Below are 25,128 nucleotides of genomic sequence, written 5' to 3'. Positions count from 1 at the left end.
ACGCCAGATTTAGCACCGGTCGATCGTTTAGGACTGTGTTGCCTGGGACCAGTGGTTAGTGCCTGTGGGCCATACACTGTTCGGTTTCGCTATTAGTTGTTAGCTGATTGTATCACTCTCGCCGCCACCCTTTCATAGGTTAGTTTATAGTAAACAAATAAATAAAATAAATAAATAAAACGTTTACGTTATTTGCCACTACAAAGTTGTCGGTGTCTTTATTTGTAGTTAAGAATGTATAGTGATAAGATTAACGTTGTTAAGGTATAGCGTAATGCTGAGGGAATCAGCAGTATGTAGTTTATATGTTTAACAAAACACATTAGCACAGTTATTTATTGCTCACACTGACTATACCTTTAAAAGCCTGCAGAATACTGTTTTTTTTTCTTTGCGGGAAAACACCCAAGGAAAACCTTACAGTCAGAGGAGCACTGGATTACTGGAGAAGATAACGACCCTCAACTTGTAGCTAATTGTCCCTCATATAACAAGGTTTACCACTGAATACTAATCTCAGCCGCACACCAGTGGATCTATACATTGGAAGGAATCTATTTGTGTTTCCACACATACATTCATGCACTACTTCTAGTCGGTAGATCTATATACCACACGTCTGAAACAACAGATTGCAATTTTTAAGACCATGTTAATTATATGCGGGCAGTTAATAATTATCATAATTTAGTGGTAGATTCATAAACATCTTAGTGTATTTAATTATGGACTCAAGTATTAGTGTAAATATTTGTTAGGAGGTTGTCCATAACTTTGATGATGATCTTTGATAGCAGTCCATTTGGTATTTACATGCAATTTTAATTGATCGTTTGCATAATTTTAGTTGGTATGTGTGTGTGTTTTAAGTTATCTTTTATCATTTATCGGCTGCACTTTAATGCTGGAAATCTCCTGTTCCACCACATCCCAAAGGTGTTCTATTGAATTGATATCTGGGGGTAAATGTATCAAGCCGAGAGTTTTCCGGCGGGTTTGAAAAGTGGAGATGTTGCCTATAGCAACCAATCAGATTCTAGCTATCATTTTGTAGAATGTACTAAATAAATGATAGCTAGAATCTGATTGGTTTCTGAAACCCGCCGGAAAACTGTCAGCTTCATACATTTACCCCCTGGTGACTGTGGAGGCCATTGGAGTATACTGCTCTCAGTCATGTTCATGAATCCAGCTTGAGATGTCATCTGCTTTGTGGCATGTTCCATTATCCTGCTGGAAATAGTCCTTAGAAGATGTCACCATAAAGGGATGTATATTGGCAACAATATTCAGGTTTGCTGTGGCATTTAAACAATACTCAAATGATATTAAAGTGCCTAATGTGTGGAATAAAACTTATTCGCCACACCGTTACACCCCCATCACCAGACTGCAAAGTTGACACAAGGCAGGGTGGATTCATTGATTCATGTTGTTTACGTCAAATTGTGAACATATCGTCTGCATGCTTCAGCGAAAATCGAGATTCGTCAGACTAGGCAATGTTTTCCAATCTTTAACTGTCCAGTTGGTGAGTCTGTGCCTATGGTACCCAATATTTATAGCAATGGAACATTCCACCCTGCCCTCAGCTAGTTTCTCATTGCTGGTTGGATAAGCTTCTTTGAGCTGCTATCTTGTGAGCTTTCCATCTATTTCTTCATGCTCAGATTTGTTAATATTGTAGCATCACACAATAAAATGTACAAGTAGTACAGTGTAAGGTCTGACACCATGAACAAATAATTGCTGGGAGGTGTCAGGTAGGTGTTGCTCTGCTGTCTAGCAACTACTAGGTGACAAAGTGAGGTGATCTGGAAGTACGTCATGGAGAGTGTTGATGAGGAGACCTGGTCATCAGTGATTGGAGGTTTGCTATACACCATACCCCCATATTTTTCAAAGCCTATTTTACAATACCCACCAGAGATTTACCTGTGGTGGCCTCTGATTACACAACCTTTGGATTTATTTTTATTTTTTTTAAATAACCAACAATAGCGGTCCACTCTGTATAAGCCACCAGATTGAAGGACTGCTTTATGTGGTAGCAACCAATTTTTTATTTGCACTAAGCACCTGATTGGGGGTTTGCTTTACACACTAGCCAAAAGAACAAGCTCAGTTTTGTATACAGCTGGATTTAATTGTGCTGTGTTTACTGAAGACCAAAGTGTACACCGTACATTAATCACAGAATGAGGGATGGAACAGACAGGTTTTAATCGGTCCCCAAGATTTCCAATGGCAGCTCTGGTCCCACCCTGCTTACTCAGCTAGTATAAGACACAGTCATGCCTGGGTAGTAGAGTAACAAAGAGCAAGGGTAATGTCATTAAGTTTAAGTAGAAGGATAGTGTTTCCCATCTCCAATTCTCAAGTACCCACAACAGGTTACATTGTGATATTTCCTTAATAATTGGACAGGAATTTCATCTATTTATATCAGTAACCCAACTGTCCCAGCAAAATTTTCAAAACACTGAGTATTTAGGAATGAGAGTTAAGAAACCTAATTAAAGAGCATCTGGTGGAGACTTCCATTTTGTGTGCTAAATTTCTATTCAAGTGAATGCAGCCTATTAATTCACTAGGTATCACTAACTCAAATATTGGTCATGAAGTCTCTTGGTTCAGCACACAAAATGGCTGTCTCCGCTTTATGCAGTGGCGGATCCAGGAGGGGGGGGGGGAGCGCCTTGCTGCCGGCGGCTGCACACTATATGCAGCCGTCGGCAGCCTTACCTGTCAAAAAAGGGGGAGCGGACTAAATCGCCCCCGGTAAAATTATTTTCTAGATCCGCCCCTGGCTTTGTGCACAAGATTTGTGCCCTTCAGTATGCTATGCAAAGATGTTCTATTAAGACTGAAGTTCACATTTAATAAGGCATTTCTCTGTAAGCCCAAGCAAGCTGTTTACTAGTTTTTCTTTGATCTTTTGTCCATGTGGTAGCAATCTTCTATTGTGGTTTATGATTTTTCCGTTCACCCAATCAGGATAAGCTATGTGGTGGCACACGTAAGTTAATTAACATCCTTAAGAACAAGGTCTTTCTATTTGAACAACTAATACAATGCATCATTGAACATTTAAGTAACAAAATAATAAATAGAAACAAAGACATTTTTATAGTGTATCTTTTACAACATACAAAACAGAAGTGAAGTTCTTGAAGGCTCCTCTATAATTGTAACAGAAAAAGAAAAACAATACAAATAAAACAAGGCGGTAGAATTGTTTGGGAAACAGCTATTTAGCCATTTAATGTGAAACAGCAACAAATAAGACATATATGCCAACACATTTATAATTTAACTGCACGTTATGTTTATGAACCTTTTAGCTTTTTCAGTTTGCAAGTATCTGAATAAATGTCAAAACGATAAATCATTTGTGATGGACAGTTTCTTCCCTGACTGAAAAGAATGTCTTAAAATTTAAACATATTTCATGGTATATCAAATATTTTGGTAAACAATTTATACTTTTTGTCCCATAAATCCTTTTATTACAGAAAAAATGAATAGTATGGTTCTCTAGCCACATCTCAGCTATGATTTAATATGGTATTGATGTGTAATCAAATCTTTCACATTATCCTAGTGCTAGGAACTATAGTAATTTTGCTACATTCCTCTCTTCCATGTAAAAGAACAAATACTGCTTTGTAATTAGTTATAAAGTGTTGGAATGCTGGCACTATGGTTGTGAATTTTGGGAAACTTGTACAACCAGATGCATGAAAATGGATGCAATTTGAAGAACACGGAAGGCAAAAAGACTGGTAATCTGAGAGCCATTGAATGGTTTTTATCTACAGTTCCTTTAGTACTACATAAAAACATTGCTTTAGCTCAGGCCTGTCCAAACTGCAGCCCTCCAGGTGTTGTGAAACTACAAGCCCCAGCATGCTTTGCCAGAAGACAACCAGTTGATAGCTGGAAGGGCATGCTGGGACATGTAGTTTCACAACACCTGGAGGGCCGCAGGTTGGACAGGCCTGCTTTAGCTGGTAAGGCTGATAACATCATCAAAGACAAGGTAGGGTGGCTGCAACACGCCATTGTACCACAGAATTGCTGTTTCCCAGTCATCTACATACAGTTCAGGCCATAAAATGGCTACCTCCACTTATATTCAGCTTATTACTTCTCTAGGAACTAGTGATATATCTTTGTCTTGTGCTTCAAAGAGGTCATTAGCTCCTAGTGAATTGATAGCGTGCATTCTAGCGAATATTGGCTCAGTCACAAAATGGCTGCTGCCACTATTTATAGGCAACGCAACAATTATGAAATTCCATTCAGGAAGCAAAGCGCCAAGGCCTCTTTGGATAGTTTTACGGCAGAAGACATTTAACAAGATAATTAACTTTTTGGCTGCAAGAGCTAGCAACAATACTGGGGAGGAGAATGGGTTCGTCCAGTGCCCTGTCAAGATTGTTGAAAGGGTAAATTTTAAGCAGCAATGAAATGAGAAAGGAGTTATAAATAAAACACAAAACTGCATTCTGGGACGGAATGGGTTAAGAGGCATGCACTGCAGAGTTGAACCTTTCTCACAATAAGGTCGATCTAGCAGCAAAGGGTTAAGAGTTCGATATTTATGTCGACAGGGCCAGGCCCCTAAACACACTTTACATCAAACACACATACACACAAAATAGCCCCTCTGATTTTTAGCATTTTCCACTTGAAATAAATTCATAACAAGTTGATTCCACCCATGGTTGTGATCTACTTCACCGCAGCGTTGCGAGATGTTTAGCATGTAAAGTCGTTCACTTTGTCCCCTCCTTTCTGAGGCAACAGACATACCAGTGCTGGCAGCAGTCACTTGCATATTGCATAGGACAGTACAAGTCTGTGACCTTAAACCAGTCATTGCCTATGGGACGTCACCATTTCATATCCACACGTGCAGCATTCAGGGAAGTCGGCACGAATTTAGTGTGTAGAGTCTCCCTCGATTTCTGGGACTCTGCTCCTTCAAGCCAGCTGGCATATAACTCCTGTATGTGTGGGTTATTCTCTGGGTTCTGCACTGGTACATGTGTGTATAAGGCCTCCATTTCCTGCAGCTGGGCTCGCTCTGGTTTTCCATCAGCTGTCTGTGCCTGGCCTTTTCCATTCAAGCAACCTAGTAACAACATAAACAAGAAACAAAAGTAAAATTAGAAAGTTAAAAGAAAAAACCAACAACAAAAACCCAACAAAACACTTGATTACAACTTCCTGGGACATTTTCACACCATACCTATTGTAAATACTATCTGCAGGTCTTTCACATAAAGTAACTATTGTTTTAAAATTACTGCTCCTTTGCTTTTATGTAAGCACTTGCCCCAGGGTTCACATAAAATAAATGTTTTGGTCTGCCAATAACATCACCCCCCTCCTCCTCTCACACACACACACAAGCTTCTGTTTACCAACCAATCTAAAATTATTGGAGGTTTTCGCATGGCTTTAACTCAACAAAAACAATTTTGTCGCACTTACCCCCTGGACAAGCTAAGACTTCCACAAAATGATAGTGAAATTTCCCCTTGCGTAGTTTGAGCACCATGTTCTGAATGTTCCGGAATCCATATGCAGCTGCAAATCTTAGCACAGTCTCTCCATCCTTTTCTAAGCATATCTCTTGGAAGTCTTTGTTTCTGAAAATAACAAAATAACATTTCTTTTTTCTACTTAAAACCTTAGGATACATTACTTTTTTAAAATTTTATTAAAAAAACAAAAGAAAGAAAAAAAAGGACATCAACTATATTTTTTAAAAAAGAGAACTGAAGCTTTTACAAGGGCAGCCCAATTCTAACACAGTGAAGGGACACACTATTTACAACCCTCCACTGTACAAATCTATTTGCATGCTAAACCCCCCACCCCCAAAGTGCATGCAAGACTATTGTTAACAAACAGGGAGCAGGGGCGGGCTGGGCCGGGGGGCATCGGTGCCCCAGGCCGCTCAGTCTGGCCCCTGTTTGGGCCACCCCCCCCCCCACCCCGATGCAAGATTTCCTTAACATTACCAGCGTCAGCGTACAGGCGGTCTCATCCCACGATACGCGATGCAGCCGCGTCATCAATGGCACGGCTGCATCGCGTGTCATGTGATGTGCCGCCTGTGCGCCCCCCGGGCTGAGATTTGCCAGCCCGCGCCTGACAGGGAGTAACCTAGAATGTAAGACAGAACTTAAGGTGTGAATATTGAGACGTTTAAATGTGCCCTAAAAATATAATGTAATCCATAAGACAAACTAACCAGTTAACTGATCTTTCAAGGAATTCAGAGGAAGGTTGAGCCATCGTTTGTTCAGTCACAATAAGAACACATCCTAAGATTATCAGGCTGGACAGCCCTATAGCACTACCTGCTTTCAGCACTGACTGGACACATTATGTGTTTGTACATCTAGATAATAGTCATATAGCAATAAATGAAATGTATGTGTTCCGTTATGAAGAGGCTGTCCAACTACTCACTTTAGTGTTTTGTACGTGATCTCTTGGACATCCATGCCAAACAGTTCCTTGGCTGCATGACGGAACACATGTGCCAGGTACCCGTCAGAGCTGGTGCCTTCATGGCGGACAAATTCACAAGTTGTTCCTCCAAAGCTGTTGGAGAAAAATCAAAACCATATCAGAAGAGTGAAGATCACAGTACTGTAAAGTTGGGTACACACTACAGAATTTTCCACCAACTTTTTATGCCGATCGATTTTACATCCGATCGATGGTCCGATCACTCGGTCCATGGATTGCATACACACTATCCTTGTTTTAGATGATAAAGGGACAAGTGGCCGTGCCGCTAGCGACTTTTTACATGTTGTCATGAGCAATGATTTTAATTTCGTACACATTGAAGCAACATTTGCAGTGCATGTAACGATATACCAAAGACATTACCATAAAAGGGGCAGAGTTTTCACTATAGTTAACACTCAAAACCGCATAAAAAGAGGCCAACAAATGTTGAAAAAGTTAAGGTGGGGGATGGAGATCTTCAAGAAGACGAAGAAATAAAATTTACTGCAGTTAAAAAAGTAAAGCCAATGAGTCCAAGAGAGGTGGAGATGATGGTAAAAGTACTGGACCAGTACGACTACGACTGTCAAAAGCGAAAGTACAGAAAAGTTATTAATAGAAAGGAACTGATAATGCAAAAACTACTGTGATTACTGAAGGAAAAACTTGGAAAGAAAAGAAACAAATTCCAAGTCCAGAAGAAGTGGTCGGACCTTAAAAATAAAGAGGAAAGGAGACTGGAGCGAATCCGTAGAAACATTAAAAAAGGTGAGTAGCCCGTGTAGTGTACCTGTTTGAAGGACTTTTTTTTTTCCTTTTTACTGCAATAAAACTGTTCAATGAACACTGTGTGGTTTATTCAGGGTATTTTACAAATATTAGTTAATAAAGAATAATATGACTAAGTTTAATAGTTTATAAAGGTATAAGTTTATAAAGGTATAAGTTTATAAAGGGTAAATATGAATAGGTTCCCAATATAGATGCAATAATAATAACACACGTGCTTTACACAAGTGTAATGGTCTGCAGCCAGACAGGTCAGTGATGTGCGGATACCGCACCACGTGGGACTGATACAGGCATCACAAATTTACATACACACGCCCCCCAGGTCGAGGAAGTATCGGAGGAATGTCGTGGATCGGTCAGAAATTTATACACACTACACAACGGAAAGGAGAATGGAACAAAACTATTAAACGGTACGACCAACCAAATGAGGCGACAATCGTCCATTTGGGCAGACTTTCGACTATTGTGTCACTACACACACTGACCCGACTTTCAAACAAGCCGTCGTATGTCGGCTGGTCGATCCGATTATTGGACCAAAACCCTGTAGTGTGTACCCAGCTTAAGGCTGGCTACACACTATAGTGTTTGCAGCCAATTAACAAGTCAATCACCCAATAAACGACTGTTCAGCTCGATATTGCATTAGTGTGTACACTTAGACAATGAATGATAGTCAGTCCAAAGCACCGTTCGCCACCCGATTTGATTGTTCAGCAGAACTAAAAATCTTGTTTAGCTATGGAACATCATCCTACCAGTCCTGCAGTGTGTATGCATTCACAGTCAGGATCTCCATAGCGTTTACAGTCATGATCTTTTCAGCCGACGGTTATGACCGTTGAGGGTAAATCTTTCAAAACATGTATAGTGTGTACACATGAAACAACATGCTGATAGGGACTTTTAAAAAAAATAATAATAAATAAATCAGTCGTTGGTACAATCATTGCAGATAACACATTGGTCAGAAAATTCTGTAGTGTATACCCAGGCTAAAAATGTCAATCAGATTATTAACACAAGTTAGAGGAAATAAAAATGGTTATGAAAAATAATCAGTGATTGTGCAACAGTCTGTTGCCGATAAAGATTAGAAGTGGTGGACTTGGGACCCTTGGTTTCAGTTTCACAACTGCCCAATCCCAAAGCCTTAGAGCTTCATCTCAGGATTCCTCTTCCACCTTTCTACCCTATCCTCTGCTCCTTCCTTCCTTCCTCCTTCCCCCTGTTCCCAATGAATGTAAAAAAAAGATCCACTCTGTACAAATACCCTAGTTATAAGTAAGGATGGGCTACACTTTTCATTTTATATATATATATATATATATATATATATATATATATATATATAATATATATATATACAGACTTATTAGTTGATCCTATTTATAGAACCCTTGTGTTTTTTTGCTATGTTTATTTTATTTCTACTATTGGGCACCTTACATTTAGTTGGTATATATATATATATATATATATATATATATATATATATATATATATATATATATATATATATATATATATATATATATATATATATATATATATATATATATATATATATATGCATGTGTCGTTGTTTCTGTAACTGTTCCAGAGTTCAATATAAAAAAAGGTTTAGACATGGTGAGCTGGCCATCAGGAACAGTTGGTGTGTGAAGTGGCAGCCTTTTATTGATCAGAGGCAGATATCAGTACTGCAGTCTATTAAGAGGTTTAATGGAGGGGCAGCTATAGCAACAGTGACAGATGATAGCCTGGAAAAATCAGATCGTAGTAGACAAACAAATATTTTATGGAAATCAAGCTATGTTATGTCGCCCAGTTAATAAAGTGATAGAGAATATCCTTGTGAGCTAAAGGGAGCCCCACCTTCTAGATTGAACCAATATTCACTAGAACTTAGTGACATCACAAAAGCACTTTGAATCCAAAGAAAATGACTGGTTCCTAGCAAATTAATCTACTGCATTTGAATACATTCTCAGCTAACAAAATGGCCACTATCATGTCCACTGATAAAAGAATACAAAGGCAGATAAGCCCAAATGTGACTAAATCTGATAGCGGTCTTAAAAAGATACACGATTAAAACTTTTAGTGTGCAGGTGTTCTCTCCCCATATACAATATTCTTCTACAGCCCGGTATCTCTTATGATTTTCCTTAGGATTCCATAGTCCATACTGAGGTTTATTTAAGGAGAGAAGCCAACACTTAAACACAATTGAGGCATCTACTGTGTGGCCAACCCCCCAAGGGGCGCTGTGTAAGGTAGTAGCGTAGTGCAGGAAGTACAGAGGGGCACAGCTGTTCTGCAGGCAATTTAGTCTGATATCTAGCACTGATGCAGAGGTGCCTAGGCACAGATTTCATCTAACATACCACAGCCAGAGACAGGAGGAAGCAGCAAAGAATTGTCGGATATACCCTGCCTCACTCTAGTGGGCAAGAACACCAGACAGATATCAGAAATGAATGGTTAAATAAGAATAAAAGGGGCTACACTGGCAGCTTAGAATTATGATTAAATCTTTGACTCGTGACTGTGATAGAGACTACATATCTCACAATGGAAAGCATGTGATATCTGCAGCGTGACATGCACACAGGATCCGTTTTCCAGGGCTTAGGTGACAACTCGAGGGTTTCCTTATGAGCTCACGGGTGCTGAGCAGGTTAACATTGTTGCTAATTAAGGAGGGGGCAACTGGGACACAGCTCTAGCAGTATATTGACTGAGTAGGGTAGTGGAAACATTTCAGTAGTGATACAAAATACAATTAAAATGTTACATTGCAACCCCTTTTAAATCAAAAGGCTTGTTAACAAACAATTACATGGGAAACACTGAAAAAAATGTGTTATGTTCCAATAGACTTGTATCCCCTGCACAAAAATCAGTTTGTTTTTACATACACAACTTGACAGTATCTCCTGTAAAGAAATGGTTTGTCTGTCATCAATACTAAAACTCCTCTATGTGAGAAACTTTATGTCACCTTTATATATTGACATAATGGTCCCTTGAGCAAAACAAACAGTTTTTAACAGGGTCATCAGGAAAGAAATGGCTTCTCTTCATAGATTTTGATGGGGTCCCTGTGAAAGAAATGATTTGCCACAGCAGGGTTAATGGGGACCCTGCACATGAAATGGTTTGTCCTCAGCAGATTTAATGCAGACCCAGGGCAAGAAAGGGTTTGTCCCCACCACCTTAAACATCAAAGTAAGCCTTTGCATGACTGGAATTCCGTCTGGCATTAGTCAGCAGATTAACAGGAAGGTTCTAGCAGGTTGTGGGAATGTGTCAGTCTGTAAATCTTGCATTCACCCATGTTCATTCCTCTAGATAACCTGAGCTCCTCCCAGCATGTCCTCACACAGTGAGTGCAGTATTTATTTTCATGCTGTGCACAGGTCAGCAGTATACACTGCACAACAATGAAAACAAAAGCCTTCAATCCTCCCACGTACACAAAGGGCTCCTCTCTGTACTCATACACAAAAAAACCCTCACACCACTGCATCCCCCTTACAGTAAATACCCAACCATAGGTCATTAGCAACCTTGCTCAACACTGTAAAGGCATTTGATGACCTCAATATTATAAGGATAGAAGTCACCTTTTAGATCTATGCCCTGAACAAAAGTGCTAAAACAGCAGCCACAGTACACTGAGGCAACTTCTAATATCTATTCACAATTACAGTATTTTATACATAACACTAATATTAGTGGCTTACACATTATTTTTCCATTTTAGGTTGTCTACTGTAAATATTAATGGACAACTGTATAAAAATATTCATGTCATAACTTGTTTTACCTAGTTTATATGATGGCACTACTAAGTCTGCTTGCAAAGCTCCCCATTAAGTACAGTTCCGTTGTTTGCTTTCTCTTCTCCAGAATCCCTTTATCCTGGCAAAACTCTACTGTCAATCTAATTCAGGCGATACAATAGATTGGGAACATGGAGTAATGGCAAGGGATATATGTGAAATCATTGGGGAGGAGAGTATGAAGCCATTGGGGGTGTGGTCATGTCTCTTTTAGATTTACTATATTCTGTTGTAAAGTGCCTAATTAAAAAAAATTAAGAAGTACAAGACTCAGTAATGACTTCTGGGCTCCTCAGACTTGATAACACAATGGGGCCCTCTTTGCCCTTAACTGGAACCACTGTCCACCTCCAAAAGAAAATTCTTTACTAATGTACCTGCTCCCAATCACAAATGTTAATTGCATTTTATGCCTGAATAAAAGTTACCTCATTTAGGCCACCATTCACTTAAATACAGTTCATCACAGAGACTCCATCATTGGCTGTGAGTTATATCCTTATTCAATTCTATCCTCATAGCCTGTTTGTGTCAAGTCACATTACCCCAGATAAGCCTTAAATAAAAGGCAGGATCTTATGACATGCTCCAGCGAGACATAAATTACTCACACATTTTCTAGAGGACATTCTTCCACTTCTTTGACAGATATGTTTCTCTGCTCCATAATTTGCATCACCTCTCCTACAAAACAGAACACAAGGCACAGTAAGCACCTGTCAAACAGATTTTATGTCAAGCCTAGGACATGCTAAAAAATGGCTTCCATTCTACCGCTGTAATTCTAATTCAACTGTGGTAAAGAAACAAAAAACAAGATAATTGACATGGAGTCTGGTCTGGGAGTTCTAGTATGTCTCTGATGTAGAAGATCTCCATTCTAAAACATGTCCCTGACTCTCTCCGCCTGGCACCACAAAAGCAGATGGGGTGACTAAGTGGAAGCCATTTTGTTCTCTCACAGCAGTTTATTAAGTTGGCATATTTGTACACATCCCGAAATTCAATAATCACTATTCTTTAAAGATTGCGGAGTGCAGCAGAAGACACTTACCCAATGTAAGCACACAGTCAACGTCACGGCAGTTATGCAGCTCAGTGTAATAGTCTTCCCTGAGGGCCTCCATCTTCCTGTCATAGCAAGGAGCCACAGTGAGATGGAATATTTTGTCAGGGGTCAGGTTCTGGGAGAAAAGAAAAACAGCAGATGTATTCTAAGACCAGAGTTAATGCTTCCTCCTAGGAATGTATGGAGAGAGTCAATTGTGCTCCATGTTAGAGGACAAAGCTTGTTAAAGTTGTGCTAACCTTGTGTGTCGCAAAGTACCCCTTTACTAGCGACCCCATAATCTGCTGAGTTGATTTTGCGGTACAGATGTGAGGAGTCACAGAATCACCCAGAACACGCTCAGCATACTGTACCCATCCTAGGGGAAACAAGACAAAGGATTAGTAGAAACAATATAGACTGTATGTACAATGCTTTGCAGGAGACAAAATCTAAGTCTGAAAATAAATAAATAATGTATGGTTAGATTAGCAGGGTCTTAGCAATTATAATTAGGGAGGACCTCTGCTGCTCAATCCTAGTAGGCTTCTCTATGCACCGGAGAATTAGATGCATGGCTACTAATAATAGCCAACTCCTGTCGTTTCTAGCCATGTGCTTGACGGCTTCCTTGTAATTGCAAGTACCGCCACAAAACCGGTTACAGTTACAAAAAAAACAACAACCCCACACACAGTAATAAAGCCTAAAACAACCCTGTCCCCCTTCCCCACCCTCCAAAACACATGAATATTTATGCTGGCACCTGCCAGCCACAGCACACAAACAGATAAACATGAAATTAATAAATAAAGTAACGGACCTCCCTCCTCCCCAAGAAGAATCATCATCATCATCACCATTTATTTATATAGCGCCACTGATTCCGCAGCACTGTACAGAGAACTCATTCACATCAGTCCCTGCCCCATTGGAGCTTACAGTCTAAATTCCATAACATACACACACACAGAGACTAGGGTCAATTTTGATAGCAGCCAATTAACCTACTAGTATGTCTTTGGAGTGTGGGAGGAAACCGGAGCACCCGGAGGAAACCCACGCAAACACGGGGAGAACATACAAACTCCACACAGATAAGGCCATGGTCTGGAATTGAACTTATGACCCCAGCGCTGTGAGGCAGAAGTGCTAACCACTAGGCCACCGTGCTGCCCAAGAATAACTTATTGGGGAGGGGAAGTGTTAAGCTTTATTAGTGTTTGCATTTTTTTTCATATATTTCTGCTTTGTGCTGGCGGGTCCGACAGATTCAGCGTCTGAAATATGAACGATAGAGAGATTTTTTTTTAAAATAAATAAAGAAGTCTGAACCCTTATAGTAATTTTTGACACAATATCATAAGGCTTAAAAGAAAAAGGAAAAAATGGTTGTGTGTATAAGTTACAGTTTTCATTGACATTTCACATTATAATAGAATGTAAATTTCATTACTCTGTATCCTAATCCTATCATCCCATTATCTGCTTCCAAAACCCTCCAGGCAACTTTATTGATGTGACTCTTCTGATAACACAACAGATTGGTGGCATGGACTAGTAAAAGAAGTGTGTCTAATGTTACTGGGGACACGGTCAGGGCTGAGAGCTGAAAATATGTAGGAGGGATTATAAACAATAAAACAATGTTTCACATATACTAAGCACAATTTGGTAAAGTATAACGTAAGTGTGCCTTTAGTTAGTTTCCTGGTTCACCAGCAAAACAATCTGTTGTAAGGGCAATAGTCATGAGAGGGCAGCCTATAAATCCACTAAGAATGATTGACATAAGTGAGGCATGAGGTTGCTTATGTCTCATGCCTCAGTGAGGTCACTCGTTTCTAGTCAATCTATAGACTGGATATTGGATAAGCCCAGAAAATAGCTGTCTCCACTGTTTGTAGGTTACATATACACAATAAGATCAAATCAAAGATAGTAGCTAATAAGTTGGTTAGTATTACAGCACAGTTGTAGTGTGGGAATCATGTTATAAGCTGATGTGAGAGCTCAGGACCACCTCCTGGTTATGTCCAATGCTTTTCATGGCTGTCCCTGAATCAGTTTGCAAAATTTAGCTGTGTCATTGTTTACCCATAAAGACTCTGTGATTAAGCAGATTGTTAGCAGAACTGAACACAAAGCAGATGCTTTATTTGTTCTTCCCTTTTAAATTTGTTTACCATCCATCAGCACATTCACTTCTAGAAACTGCTTGCAATCCGATACTTGGGTGAGGAAGCAAAAGAATGTATTTGCTCTGCATTTTGATATATTATATGTGAGAGGGTACAGTATAGCTAGAAGTATTACTCATACTTGCTAACCTTTTTAAAGTTCTTTCTGGTAGATCCCAGGCATGGGGCGCGTGGTTGGAGCGCGGGACGAATCGCGTCATTTTGGCCCTGCCCCCTGCGACAAAATGCCGGTTTTGTCGCAGGGGCGGGGCCAAAATGACGCGATTAACCGCGAATTGCGTCATTTTGGCAGCAAGAGGCAGTTTGCGTGATATTTGCCTGGTCTCCCCGGGAGTCCAGGAGATATACCTGAATTTTGGGAGTCTCCCAGACATTCCGGGAGAGTTGGCAAGTATGGTATTACTTAATTGACGGATATATTGCTTATAATCAGTCTGCCATTGATTTTCAAGGTTAGAGACATGAGTAATGCAACAAATGCTTTAGTGATGACTCCGAGTTCTTGTGATGTCATAGACTGAATGCTCAGTGAGGTCTCTGGTTCCAGGGACATCACTGGTTAACAAAATTGTCTGCTGTGTGTAGGCGATAAGTTTACTTTCATAGGGACAGCTATTACCACGTGACCAGACTCCAGCTTGATAAACGTAGACATAGCAATATCATACAAATATACCTGTCTAGTTAAATCCAAGTAAATAACAAAATTAATCTGAAATAGATGTGGACAGGCATCATGACTTAGTAATAGGATTTCAGTGTGTTTCATTACTAGACTGTACAAAATCCAAGGGTTAAATTCATACCTGCCTACTCTCTCAGAATTCCCGGGAGGCTCCCGAATTTCGGGGAGTCCTCACGGACTCCCGGAAGAGTAGGCAAAACTCCCGAAATTTGGCAAAATTTACGGAAGTGAATGGTGGAGACGGAACGGAACTGGTTACATTACATTAAATTTTAGGTAAGAAATATGTATGAAAGTGAACGCAACTTTGTTGAATGTGTCATAGAGCTCACCTCACTGAAAGAAACTAAGGATGCCACCATTTCCGTGGTGACAGACAGTCATTGCTAGACTTTATTCTGACACAAGGGGCGCGCTTCTCTTGAAGACTATGGGTGATTTTAGATTTCCTTTTGCAACCAGGCAATGTTAACGAATGCTAAAAATATTTAAAGAAACTAAGTGGTTTGTAGAAAATAACGCCTCAATGCGAAAATAAACCATTTCTATGCCAAGCATCCTATATTGGGAGTTAGGTGACATCAAATCTTCTTTTGTTATTGAAGCAATAGTTTTACTCAGGAACAGGTAAGTCACACTTGAGAAATTCCTTATTTTATTTTACTGTAAATGGGTTAACCTGGAGCCTGGAATATACTTCAAGGAGTGGCTGTGGTACTTATTGTGTCACGCTCAGGTCATTAACAATGCATGCTAAAGGCTCCGCTGCCCTTGCCAATGAAATCTGAACCAGCTAGATGGGCGTTGGAGGTGACTGGGCGAGATTAACCCCTCACCTGCTATGCCATAACAAAGGTATCAGATCCCCATCGGCGTTCCAGACGCAGAAAACTCTGGTTTACTCCGGTACTTCCATTTAAGACGACACTATGATTGTCACTGCTGTGATCATCTACTCTACCAGAATTTTTTGTCCGAAGGCATCCACAAAGCTTTGTCTATTCTGGTAGGCAGCCTCTGGCATAAACCTTGCAATAACTTTCTCTCTGTCATACTCTTACATATCTCTGTAGGTGAAAAGTCCTTTGTACAGACCTTACAAATCATTTTAAATCAACAAAAAACAAAAAAAACAAAACAAAAAAAAGACAGCACTGTAGGTTCTGCCAGGCATGTATATGATATCTGTAATATTATGTAGAACAGAAAATCACTGAGGAGGGCAAGTAAAGGGGTTGTGAAAATCTACAGACTAAACTATGAATACAGGATTATAAAATAAAGGGCCTTTAACATAAAAAATAGCTAAAAAAGGCAGGAGCATTCTGCCACAATCCAAATACATCAAAGGACCCATCACCTACACAGATTGAAGCCAGTCACTTTGAGAATGCAGACTCCCGAAGAGCAAGCAGTTGCATCACTGGCTAATATCCATGAGGCACTGGCTCTTTCAGAACGAATGATTAGCATAAATATTGGTTCTGCCAACAAAATGGTTTCCTCCAGTGTGTGCAAGAGACAGGTGCTCACCCCCCAAAAAAATCCCTAGAATTATATAGACACTTATGGGTGGGGGGTATTCAATTCTTGGCGTTTTCTGCTGCGGAAAAACTATTACCGTTATTACGGTAGTTCCTAGTCAGATTTCAGCTCCCAACTCCCTGAGCCGCGAGCTGAAATCCAGCGAGAAAACTACCGTAATAACGTGTAATGACAGTAATAGTGCGCGCGCCGCGAGATTTTTGGCTATAACGCCAACAATTGAATATGCCCCTTAGTGATAGAACATAATAAATTTGCCCTTCACGCTCAGGAATTGCTCAGTTAGTGGGTTGTGGTTAAGGTATATCACAGGGAGACCACACTATCCGAAGGGTTCTTGTAAAATGATTGCACCCGTTACTTAGTCTACATTAGACTTCTTACCAGGACATGCTGATGCAAACATGGGGAAGGCGTGCTCATCCTGTGTCTGCCGTCTAAACCTTTGGATAAAATCTTTCTGGGTCTCAAGGATACTGAAATCTGCAGCAATGGTTGTGTCAAACACATGATGGATGCCTGAAGTGAAGAAATAAAAACACAAATAAACTCTACAAATCTAATGCCTAATAAACTGAATCTCAGCAACATGTCATTAAATAGCAAGTAAAGCCTGTTTTTTGACATTAATATGCACTATATGAACAAAAGTATTCGGACGCTTGACCATTACACCAACAGGGACTGTAATTACATTGTATTCAAATACATATACTTTAATATGGAGTTAGCTTCCACTCTTCTTGGAAGGCTTTCCGTGGGAATTTGTGCCCATTCATTCTGTAGAGCATTTATGAGGTCAGGCACTGATGTTGGATGAGAAGGCCTGGCTCATAATCTCCGTTCCAGTTCATCCCAAAGGTGTTTGATGGGGTTGAGCTTCTTTCACACCAAACTTATCAAGCCATGTCTTTGTAGTCCTTGCTTTGTGCACTGGAGCACAGTCATGTTGGAATAGAAAAGGGCCTTCTCCAAACTGTTGCCATAAAGTTGGAAGCATAACATTGTCCAAAATTACTTGATATGCTGAAGCATTAAGATTGCCCTTCACTCGAGCTAAGGGCCTAGCCCAAAATCTGAAAAACAGCCCCATACCATTATTCCTCCTCCACCAAACTTCACAGTTGGCATAATGCGGTCAAGTAGGTAACGTTCTCCCGGCATTCGCCAAACTCAGACTGGCCCATCGGACTGCCAAAAAGAAGAGTGTGATTCGTCAATCCACAGAACACGTTTTCACTGGTCCACAGTCCAGTGTTGGTGTGCTTTACACCACTCCATCCGACACTTGGCATTGGTCTTGGTGATGTGAGGCTTGTATGCAGCTGCTTGGCCAAGGAAACCCATTCCATTAAGCTCCAGTTACACAGTTTTTGTACTTACATTAATGCCAGTGGAAGTTCAGAACTCTTCTGCTATGGAATCAGCAGAACGTTGGTAACTTTCACGCACCATGCGCCTTAGCAGTCGTTGACCCCGCTCTGTGATTTTAAATGGTCTTCCGCTTCATGGCGGAGTTGCTGTTGTTCCTAAACGCTTCCACTTTCTAATAATATCACTTACAGTTGACCATGGAATATCCAGCAGGGATGAAATTTCAAGAACAATCTTATTGCAAAGGTGGCATCCTATCACAGTACCACGCTTGAAGTCAATGAGCTCTTCAGAACGACCCATTTTCTATCACAAATGTTTGAAATGGAGACTGCATAGCTAGGTGCTTGATTTTATACACCTCTGGCCAGGGGTCTGATTAAAACACCTCAATTCAACAATTGACAGGTATGGCCAAATATTTTTGTCCATATAATGCAGTGGTATTTATTTTTTAGGCAAAACTAATGCCGACACAAGTTAGAGAGACTTGACAATTCTGAAGAGTATAAAAGCGACAAGGAGTAAATCTAAACTTGCCACAATCTCCACAGGGTGTATGGGTGGCACATGTAAATTTCGACCGTGTAAAATCTTCCAGTAACAATGATGTCACTTCTAATGGACAGAGCGAGATTGCCATTTTGTGGTATGTATATAGTAGGTCTAGATTTACTCCTTGGCGCTTTGATACTCATGTCGCTCAAACTTGTGTTGGCATTAGTGTTGTCGAAAAAACCTACCCCACCCATATAAAGTATATCAAAGGCTCTATACTACTGAGATGATTAAAATGAATGAGATAGCTGGAGTGTTTAAACTTATTTAAATAAGTCCATTATGATCTCTTTCATCCCATATAAAGTTAGGAGGGAATTGCTTTTTCTAACACAGCAGGTAGAGAGTGACTGACAGACTTGCAAACTTGCACTTCAGAAATGTACTCTGCGGACTTGTACACAGGGGCAAGGCTAGTGATGTCACAGAAGCCAATTGTCAACTTTTTGACCTATATCAGATACTAATAGGACACAGTGTGGGAGAGACTTCAGCTGACTAATTAATTGTGAAGGTACTAATTTACTTTTTAACAAAGCTCCAACAGATTGTCACATTAAAATTAAACAATGTATTCTACCTCCATGGTCTTTAAAATACACAACAACTTACCTAGGCTTTTGAGAAATCCACAGAGCTTTCTGGCCGCCTCACAGACAGACAGACGGAACTTAATGGCAAAATAAGGCACGGCCTGTGGACTAACGGATGCCACAATCAGCCTATGAAGTGAAGAGTCACATTTCTGTAAGACAATGAAACAGCCAATCAAGTTAAACAGCTTCCTAGTTTTGTGAATGCAGACTCTTAGTAAAGGGACATTAAAGGAACACTAACCACATATTTTACAGCTTTACCTAACAGATTTATAACAGAAAGGTTATCCAGCTGCAAAACACAGGTATACTTACAGGTAACATGTTACATATAAGCACTTTTCTCCTTTATGATTGTGAGTGTATTTATTTTGTTTTACCTATATATTAAAAAGTTTTTGAAAAACAAAACACCACTCCATATGGTTGTTTATCCGTTTTAGAGTTATACAAATCGGAGCGGAAGTGACATAGGACAGTGACAGGTACGCAGATTCACTAATATTTTGGGTACTGCACTTATGTGAGATATACTACACTATCTCCGGTTGTTTTTCTTAATGTTTGGAGCCACAACGCACAGTGATACTTGAATTCACCTTGGTCGGAGGATAATATATATTGATGTGCCTGATATACTCATAAATCTGGTACATACACTGAACTAACTACTACACTATTTGGAATTACATTTTTCTCCTACAATAGATTCACCCTCTTTACCTGCCTTACCGCCAGGCACATGATGTCGGCAGCCGCCTGTTACACATAGGAAATGTTTTATGGTGCATGCAAAAAAGTTAAGTGTTTATAAGTTTGGGTTAAATGCCATTTATTTTAGTTTTTGTTATATGGTAGTGCCAGCTAAAATCAGCAGTTGAAACTGTCTGAACTACCACCACTGTCCGCTTCTCCCACTATTTATAATTTTTTATTTTAAATAGTCAAACAATTAAAAGGCATACAAGATGCAATGTTTTGAAGTTGCAGTGTGTACATAAAAAGACATTAATATTATTAATATTGTGGTGGACTCAGGATACAGCTTCCAAATGAAACATGGATTATTGTTTTTGCTTTTCTTTAGCATAGACCCTCTGTGGCCACATCCCTACCAGCAGTTGGGTGGCGAGGAGGGGGAATATTGTATGGAGTCGGGTGGGGGTATAATAATGGCAGTCAATTTTACAGGATGTTTCTTTTAATCTAGTCAATATAGAGCTTTTGGCTATCCCCAGTCTCATGCCCTCCCAGGCCTCCTCGTCTGGAGGGGGGCCCAAGGTCCTTCTCCAAGTCAGCTTCAAGGGAGTTCTGAGGGTGGAGAGTGGTGTCAAGTAAGATACTGTCGAGATGTGATATCATGCCCTTGTCCCTATGGTTTACAAAGGTTCTTGAAGGGAGTGAGGGAGCATACTACATATTTAGGTGGCAAAGATCGCAAGAGGTGGGTGATTTGAAAGAACTCAAAAGGGCTTAGCATCTGGGATGGGGAGCGAGTCTGGAGCTCCGCTAGTGGAAGCCATCGGCCTTGTTTTGAAAAATCTGCCGGGAATTTGAGGCAAGCCCGAGTCCAAAGGTGGTGTCTCACCTTAGACAGGTCAGGAGGAAATATAGGGTTATACCAGATGGGAGTCAGGGGGGGATAAGGCTAAGGTGAGTTTCAATTTGAAAGAGTAGGAGTTCCACATCTTAATGTCAAATTTAATGGTGGGGAGTAATTTGAAGGAAACGGGGTGGGGTATGGGAGGGGGTAAGCCCCAAAGTGGAGTGAGATCAGGGAGGGCAATATGAGCCGACTCTACATCAAGCCATGAGCTGGATCCCGAGGGGGCATATGATGCAACAATTTGGGCGAAATTAGAAGCCAGATAATATAATTTGATATCAGGGAGGCCCCTACTACCGCCAGGAATGTTTTTACATTTTACATTCTTGCAAACAACACAAATAATGAAAAAACAAATGTTGAGGTTAGAGCATCTTTAAACTCAGCCAACCGTACCTTATTGAGATTTAAAACTTTGAAAAGCTCTTTCTGGTTCTGTGCAAAGATCTGGGCACCCTCCTCTGAGGTCACACAGTTTCCACATGACAGGCAATCGCTCAAGAAGATACGGGCATCTGTGAGACGGTGAAATTCACTTTTCTGCAGGGGAAAGGTATCACTTTATTGAAAGGGAAGTGGGATCACAGAGTTTAATTGCAGACAGAACAAAGTAGACAGAATGCTAAATGGAAATAAATATCAGAACAATTAAGTAGAAATTAATCTTACGGTTTCTCAGTAGACAAAAAAAAAAAGTTTCCACTGTAAAAATGATAATCTTTTGCTTGGGACCCCAACCTACTTTGTATTTAGCAGGGTCCTAGCACTCACAGACACTCAGTCACTTCTGCCTACTACCTTTGACACTGCTTCAGTCTCTCTGTAGCAGGAATGACCTGGCATGGAGGCTGGGAATAAAAGCTGGCTGCTGATTGGAGGAGATCAGAAGGGAGCTTGGTTACTTTGATATTACAAGTGGAAAACCCCTTTATCTCTCAATTTGCATTATTAAACTACCCTTTAAGCATGTTCAGTCATTATCACTTTGCTTGACTGAAATTTAATCAATCTATATACTGAAGTAGAGCTGTGAAGTTAAGATACATTAAAATTTCCCATTCCTGAATTGTGTGTCTTAGTACAAGTGTCAGTTACTGAAAGATTTAAACTTTTAAAAACTTATAAAGGAAGTGAAAACTGTAATAACTTTTTCAAGGACTTTTTATAATTTTAAAGAGTATCAGTCTGGCTTGGGGTAGGGTGTCAGGCAAAGATAAGGTCATGAGAATGGGTGTGTTATTGACAAAGATGGTCTCATCTACAAGGACACATGGAAGGTCTTAGATAAGGTTCTGGTTCTTACCTCATCTTCATCTGCAACAGACAGCGGCTCAGACAGCTCGGCGTCATCTTTGTCCTTCTTCTTCCTGCTGCATTCCTAAACACAAACACCAGGGGAGAAGTAAAGTACGCAAGTTTTTGAAATGTATTGGGTCTATTCTCTGGCGAATAAATCACAAATACAGATCAGTAATTAATAACTAGTGAACCTACACAATTAACATTTTCAAATTCAAAATCGCAAAAAAAAAAAAGTACAAGTCAATACATAAAGGTGGAACCCCCCCCCCTTTAATTCAATGCAAATGAGATTGAGAACATACAAGTTTAAAAAGGAAAAATGGCCACTGACACTGTAGTCCGAAGGGCGACAAAAAGAGGGACAATTGTATAAATACCAGTTTTTACAGTTACCCAAAACTGACGTTTTAAAGCCACCTACTTAATTTTGTGTGGGGACAAGAGAAGCAGCCCAACCTTCCTCATATACCATATCTCCCAAATGAGTGAAATCCTGATGTGAAAGTTATTAAATCAGTTTATAAATAATGATTTATAAAATCTGGACTCATGTTGCAAGACTCACTTGAAAAATCATCCCTTTCTTCCAATACTATATATGATCAAAGAGAGAGACACTTCTCCCCATTTCTGGCATTATAATAATAATAATAATAAAAAATGTATATAGACACAAGAACACATAGGCAGACCTCTGTAATTATTACTAAGCCACAAATAGCACTGAAAATGTCCAGGCTGCAGAGAGGATTAAGTTATAAACAATAATCAGGATGTGTGAATTTTCGTGATATATGAATATAAATTTAAACAAAACTTAAAGGGCAGAGGGACATCTGAGTAGTAGAAGCCTGTCAAGGGGTGAATGTCATGATTAAAAACATGGTAATCGATATATGGTAAAAAAGTATCATGTGACAACAACACAACCAGATTATATGTGCTACAACACACAAGACCTTTCAAGGGAAGGGTTGCGTACTTCTTGGTGACTTTAACTTACTGATTTGTGCACGGCAAACTTTTAGTTAATACATTGTTTTATCTTTTTTTGCCTTCCTTCTCTGTTACTTTCAAAATAAACTAAAGCACAGCGCAATATATTTGAAGATTAAGGGGTATATTTACTAAACTGCGGGTTTGTAAAAGTGGAGATGTTGCCTATAGCAACAAATCAGATTCTATCTGTCATTTTGTAGAATGCACTAAGTAAATGAAATATAGAATCTGATTGGTTGCAATAGGCAGCATCTCCACTTTTTCAAACCCGCAGTTTAGTAAATATACCCCTAAGAGTATAGTAAGTCCACTCAGCCAGCGTGTATAATAAAATCCAAGGTTTGCAAAAATCAAACTGGCTTTAAATAGGATGGGCTGACTATGATCACTTACAATCTGAACTACAGCACATAATGTAAAGCACAACCAAAAAAAAAAAAAAAGCTGTAAATTTCTAAATTACATAAATTTGCTTTCTCTTAAATGGTTAATTATGTGACTATTACACTCCCATAAATAAAACCATTCAATTATCAATACATTTGTAACATAATGTTGCCAAACCACTATATTAATAAAGATAACTACTAAAAAAATGACAATGGTGGTTCAACTAATGTACATAATAACTAAAAAAAAAAAAAAAGCCTGTTAGCATGGAGAGGTTAGAAGTTCTCAAGCTGTGTTGTGGATCACTATTCATCATCCTTTGCCAGATAAATAAATAACCGAAATGTAGCGGTGTTCATGACGTGAAACTAGTGAACACAAACTATTTTGTTTGAAGTACGAACTTTATTTACATTAGAGCTCACAAAAAATAATGATTGCGCCAATAACATTTTCAAAATAACATTTTAATACAAATTACTTTGATTGTACTGTTTATTAAACCTAGCATATATGGCTCAAAGATAACAATATACTTATTAAAAGTATATAGATTCATACACAGTAAACTCTAATTTAACATAATGAATATGACCAACTGTGTGACAGGTGCTGTTACTTTTAAAGGCCATCACTGTTACAATATATATCTTAGCAAGGGTTACAGCTTTAAAGAAAACACACAAAAAAAACTGCAAAAAAACACACAAAAAAACCATTTAAAAAAACGTATATAAGGGGTTATTTTTAGATGCTGTCTCAAAATAAATAATTGCTAAAATACTGAAATGACAAGAAATCACAATGCTTCACATAATGATGTGCTTATTTGCTGTAAATAAACGGATTATGCAGGTAAACAAGCTATCATAGGAGTACAAGAACAAAAAAACACACAACCAGCTCTAACTAAATATAAAATACTATAATGATATAATAATATTTCAATACCTAGTATAAACATAATGTAAATAAACTATATTTAAAATAATACAGTTGAATTCAATTATAGCCTCACAAAAAAAACAATGTGAGCCTATCTGGGAGCTAAGGGTTAAATGCTTGTCAATTAAAAATCCCAAATAAAAAAGGAGTTTTTACCGTTTTGGTGCAGTTTTCACACTTCATGTCTTGCTCAGAGTCTTCCCTATATCCCAGAGGAGGGTACTGTGGGTGTCCTAACACACAGGGGTACACAAACTGCCCCTCTGCTGTCACCCTGCCCTTTGTTACACTATCTTATGCCCCCTCCTCTGCTATGAGTTGAATGACAGCTCCCACACCAATGAGATTCAAAGAAGGGTGGATTTCCTTCCAACACCCACCTTAACTTCCTCCCTTTCCACTCCTAGCTGATAGCAAAATTCATAAACTGAAATACAAGACGTGTCTTCAACACTGTAACATCGTTTGTAAGTAGAGAAGCCATTTTTATGAAGACCAAAAAAGTATTTAAGTAAAAGAGGCTTTAGCAAAATGCCTCTTCTACGGTAGACAAAACATAAAAGTTCACGTGTGTCTCTAGTGACTGTAGACGTCTTGTTACAGGTATTGCACAAGGGGGTCATGTGACAAGTTTCCTGCAGATGGAGTGTGACTTATTTCAGCACTAGTCCTAAACTCTATGCATAGTGGAGAAGC

The 25,128-nt window shown here is 39.4% G+C and overlaps 1 protein-coding gene across 1 annotated transcript; it reads right to left on the bottom strand.

Annotated features, from left to right (window-relative positions):
- Nucleotides 1-3,230: 3,230 nt before the first annotated feature.
- Nucleotides 3,231-24,768, bottom strand: NARF (nuclear prelamin A recognition factor). The gene is made up of 11 exons (XM_075216933.1): nt 24,589-24,768; nt 22,100-22,174; nt 21,193-21,336; nt 19,207-19,339; nt 17,047-17,181; nt 12,492-12,610; nt 12,238-12,367; nt 11,795-11,867; nt 6,490-6,624; nt 5,503-5,660; nt 3,231-5,140 (listed from the first exon to the last, which is right to left on the bottom strand). Exons 1-11 carry the CDS (start codon nt 24,613-24,615, stop codon nt 4,899-4,901), a joined length of 1,371 nt encoding a protein of 456 aa, XP_075073034.1. The 5' UTR covers nt 24,616-24,768; the 3' UTR covers nt 3,231-4,898.
- Nucleotides 24,769-25,128: the final 360 nt, after the last annotated feature.

This window comes from Mixophyes fleayi, chromosome 6 (assembly GCF_038048845.1).
Source record: "Mixophyes fleayi isolate aMixFle1 chromosome 6, aMixFle1.hap1, whole genome shotgun sequence".
NCBI lineage: Eukaryota > Metazoa > Chordata > Amphibia > Anura > Limnodynastidae > Mixophyes > Mixophyes fleayi.
This window is presented reverse-complemented; position numbering and strand designations above follow the sequence as displayed.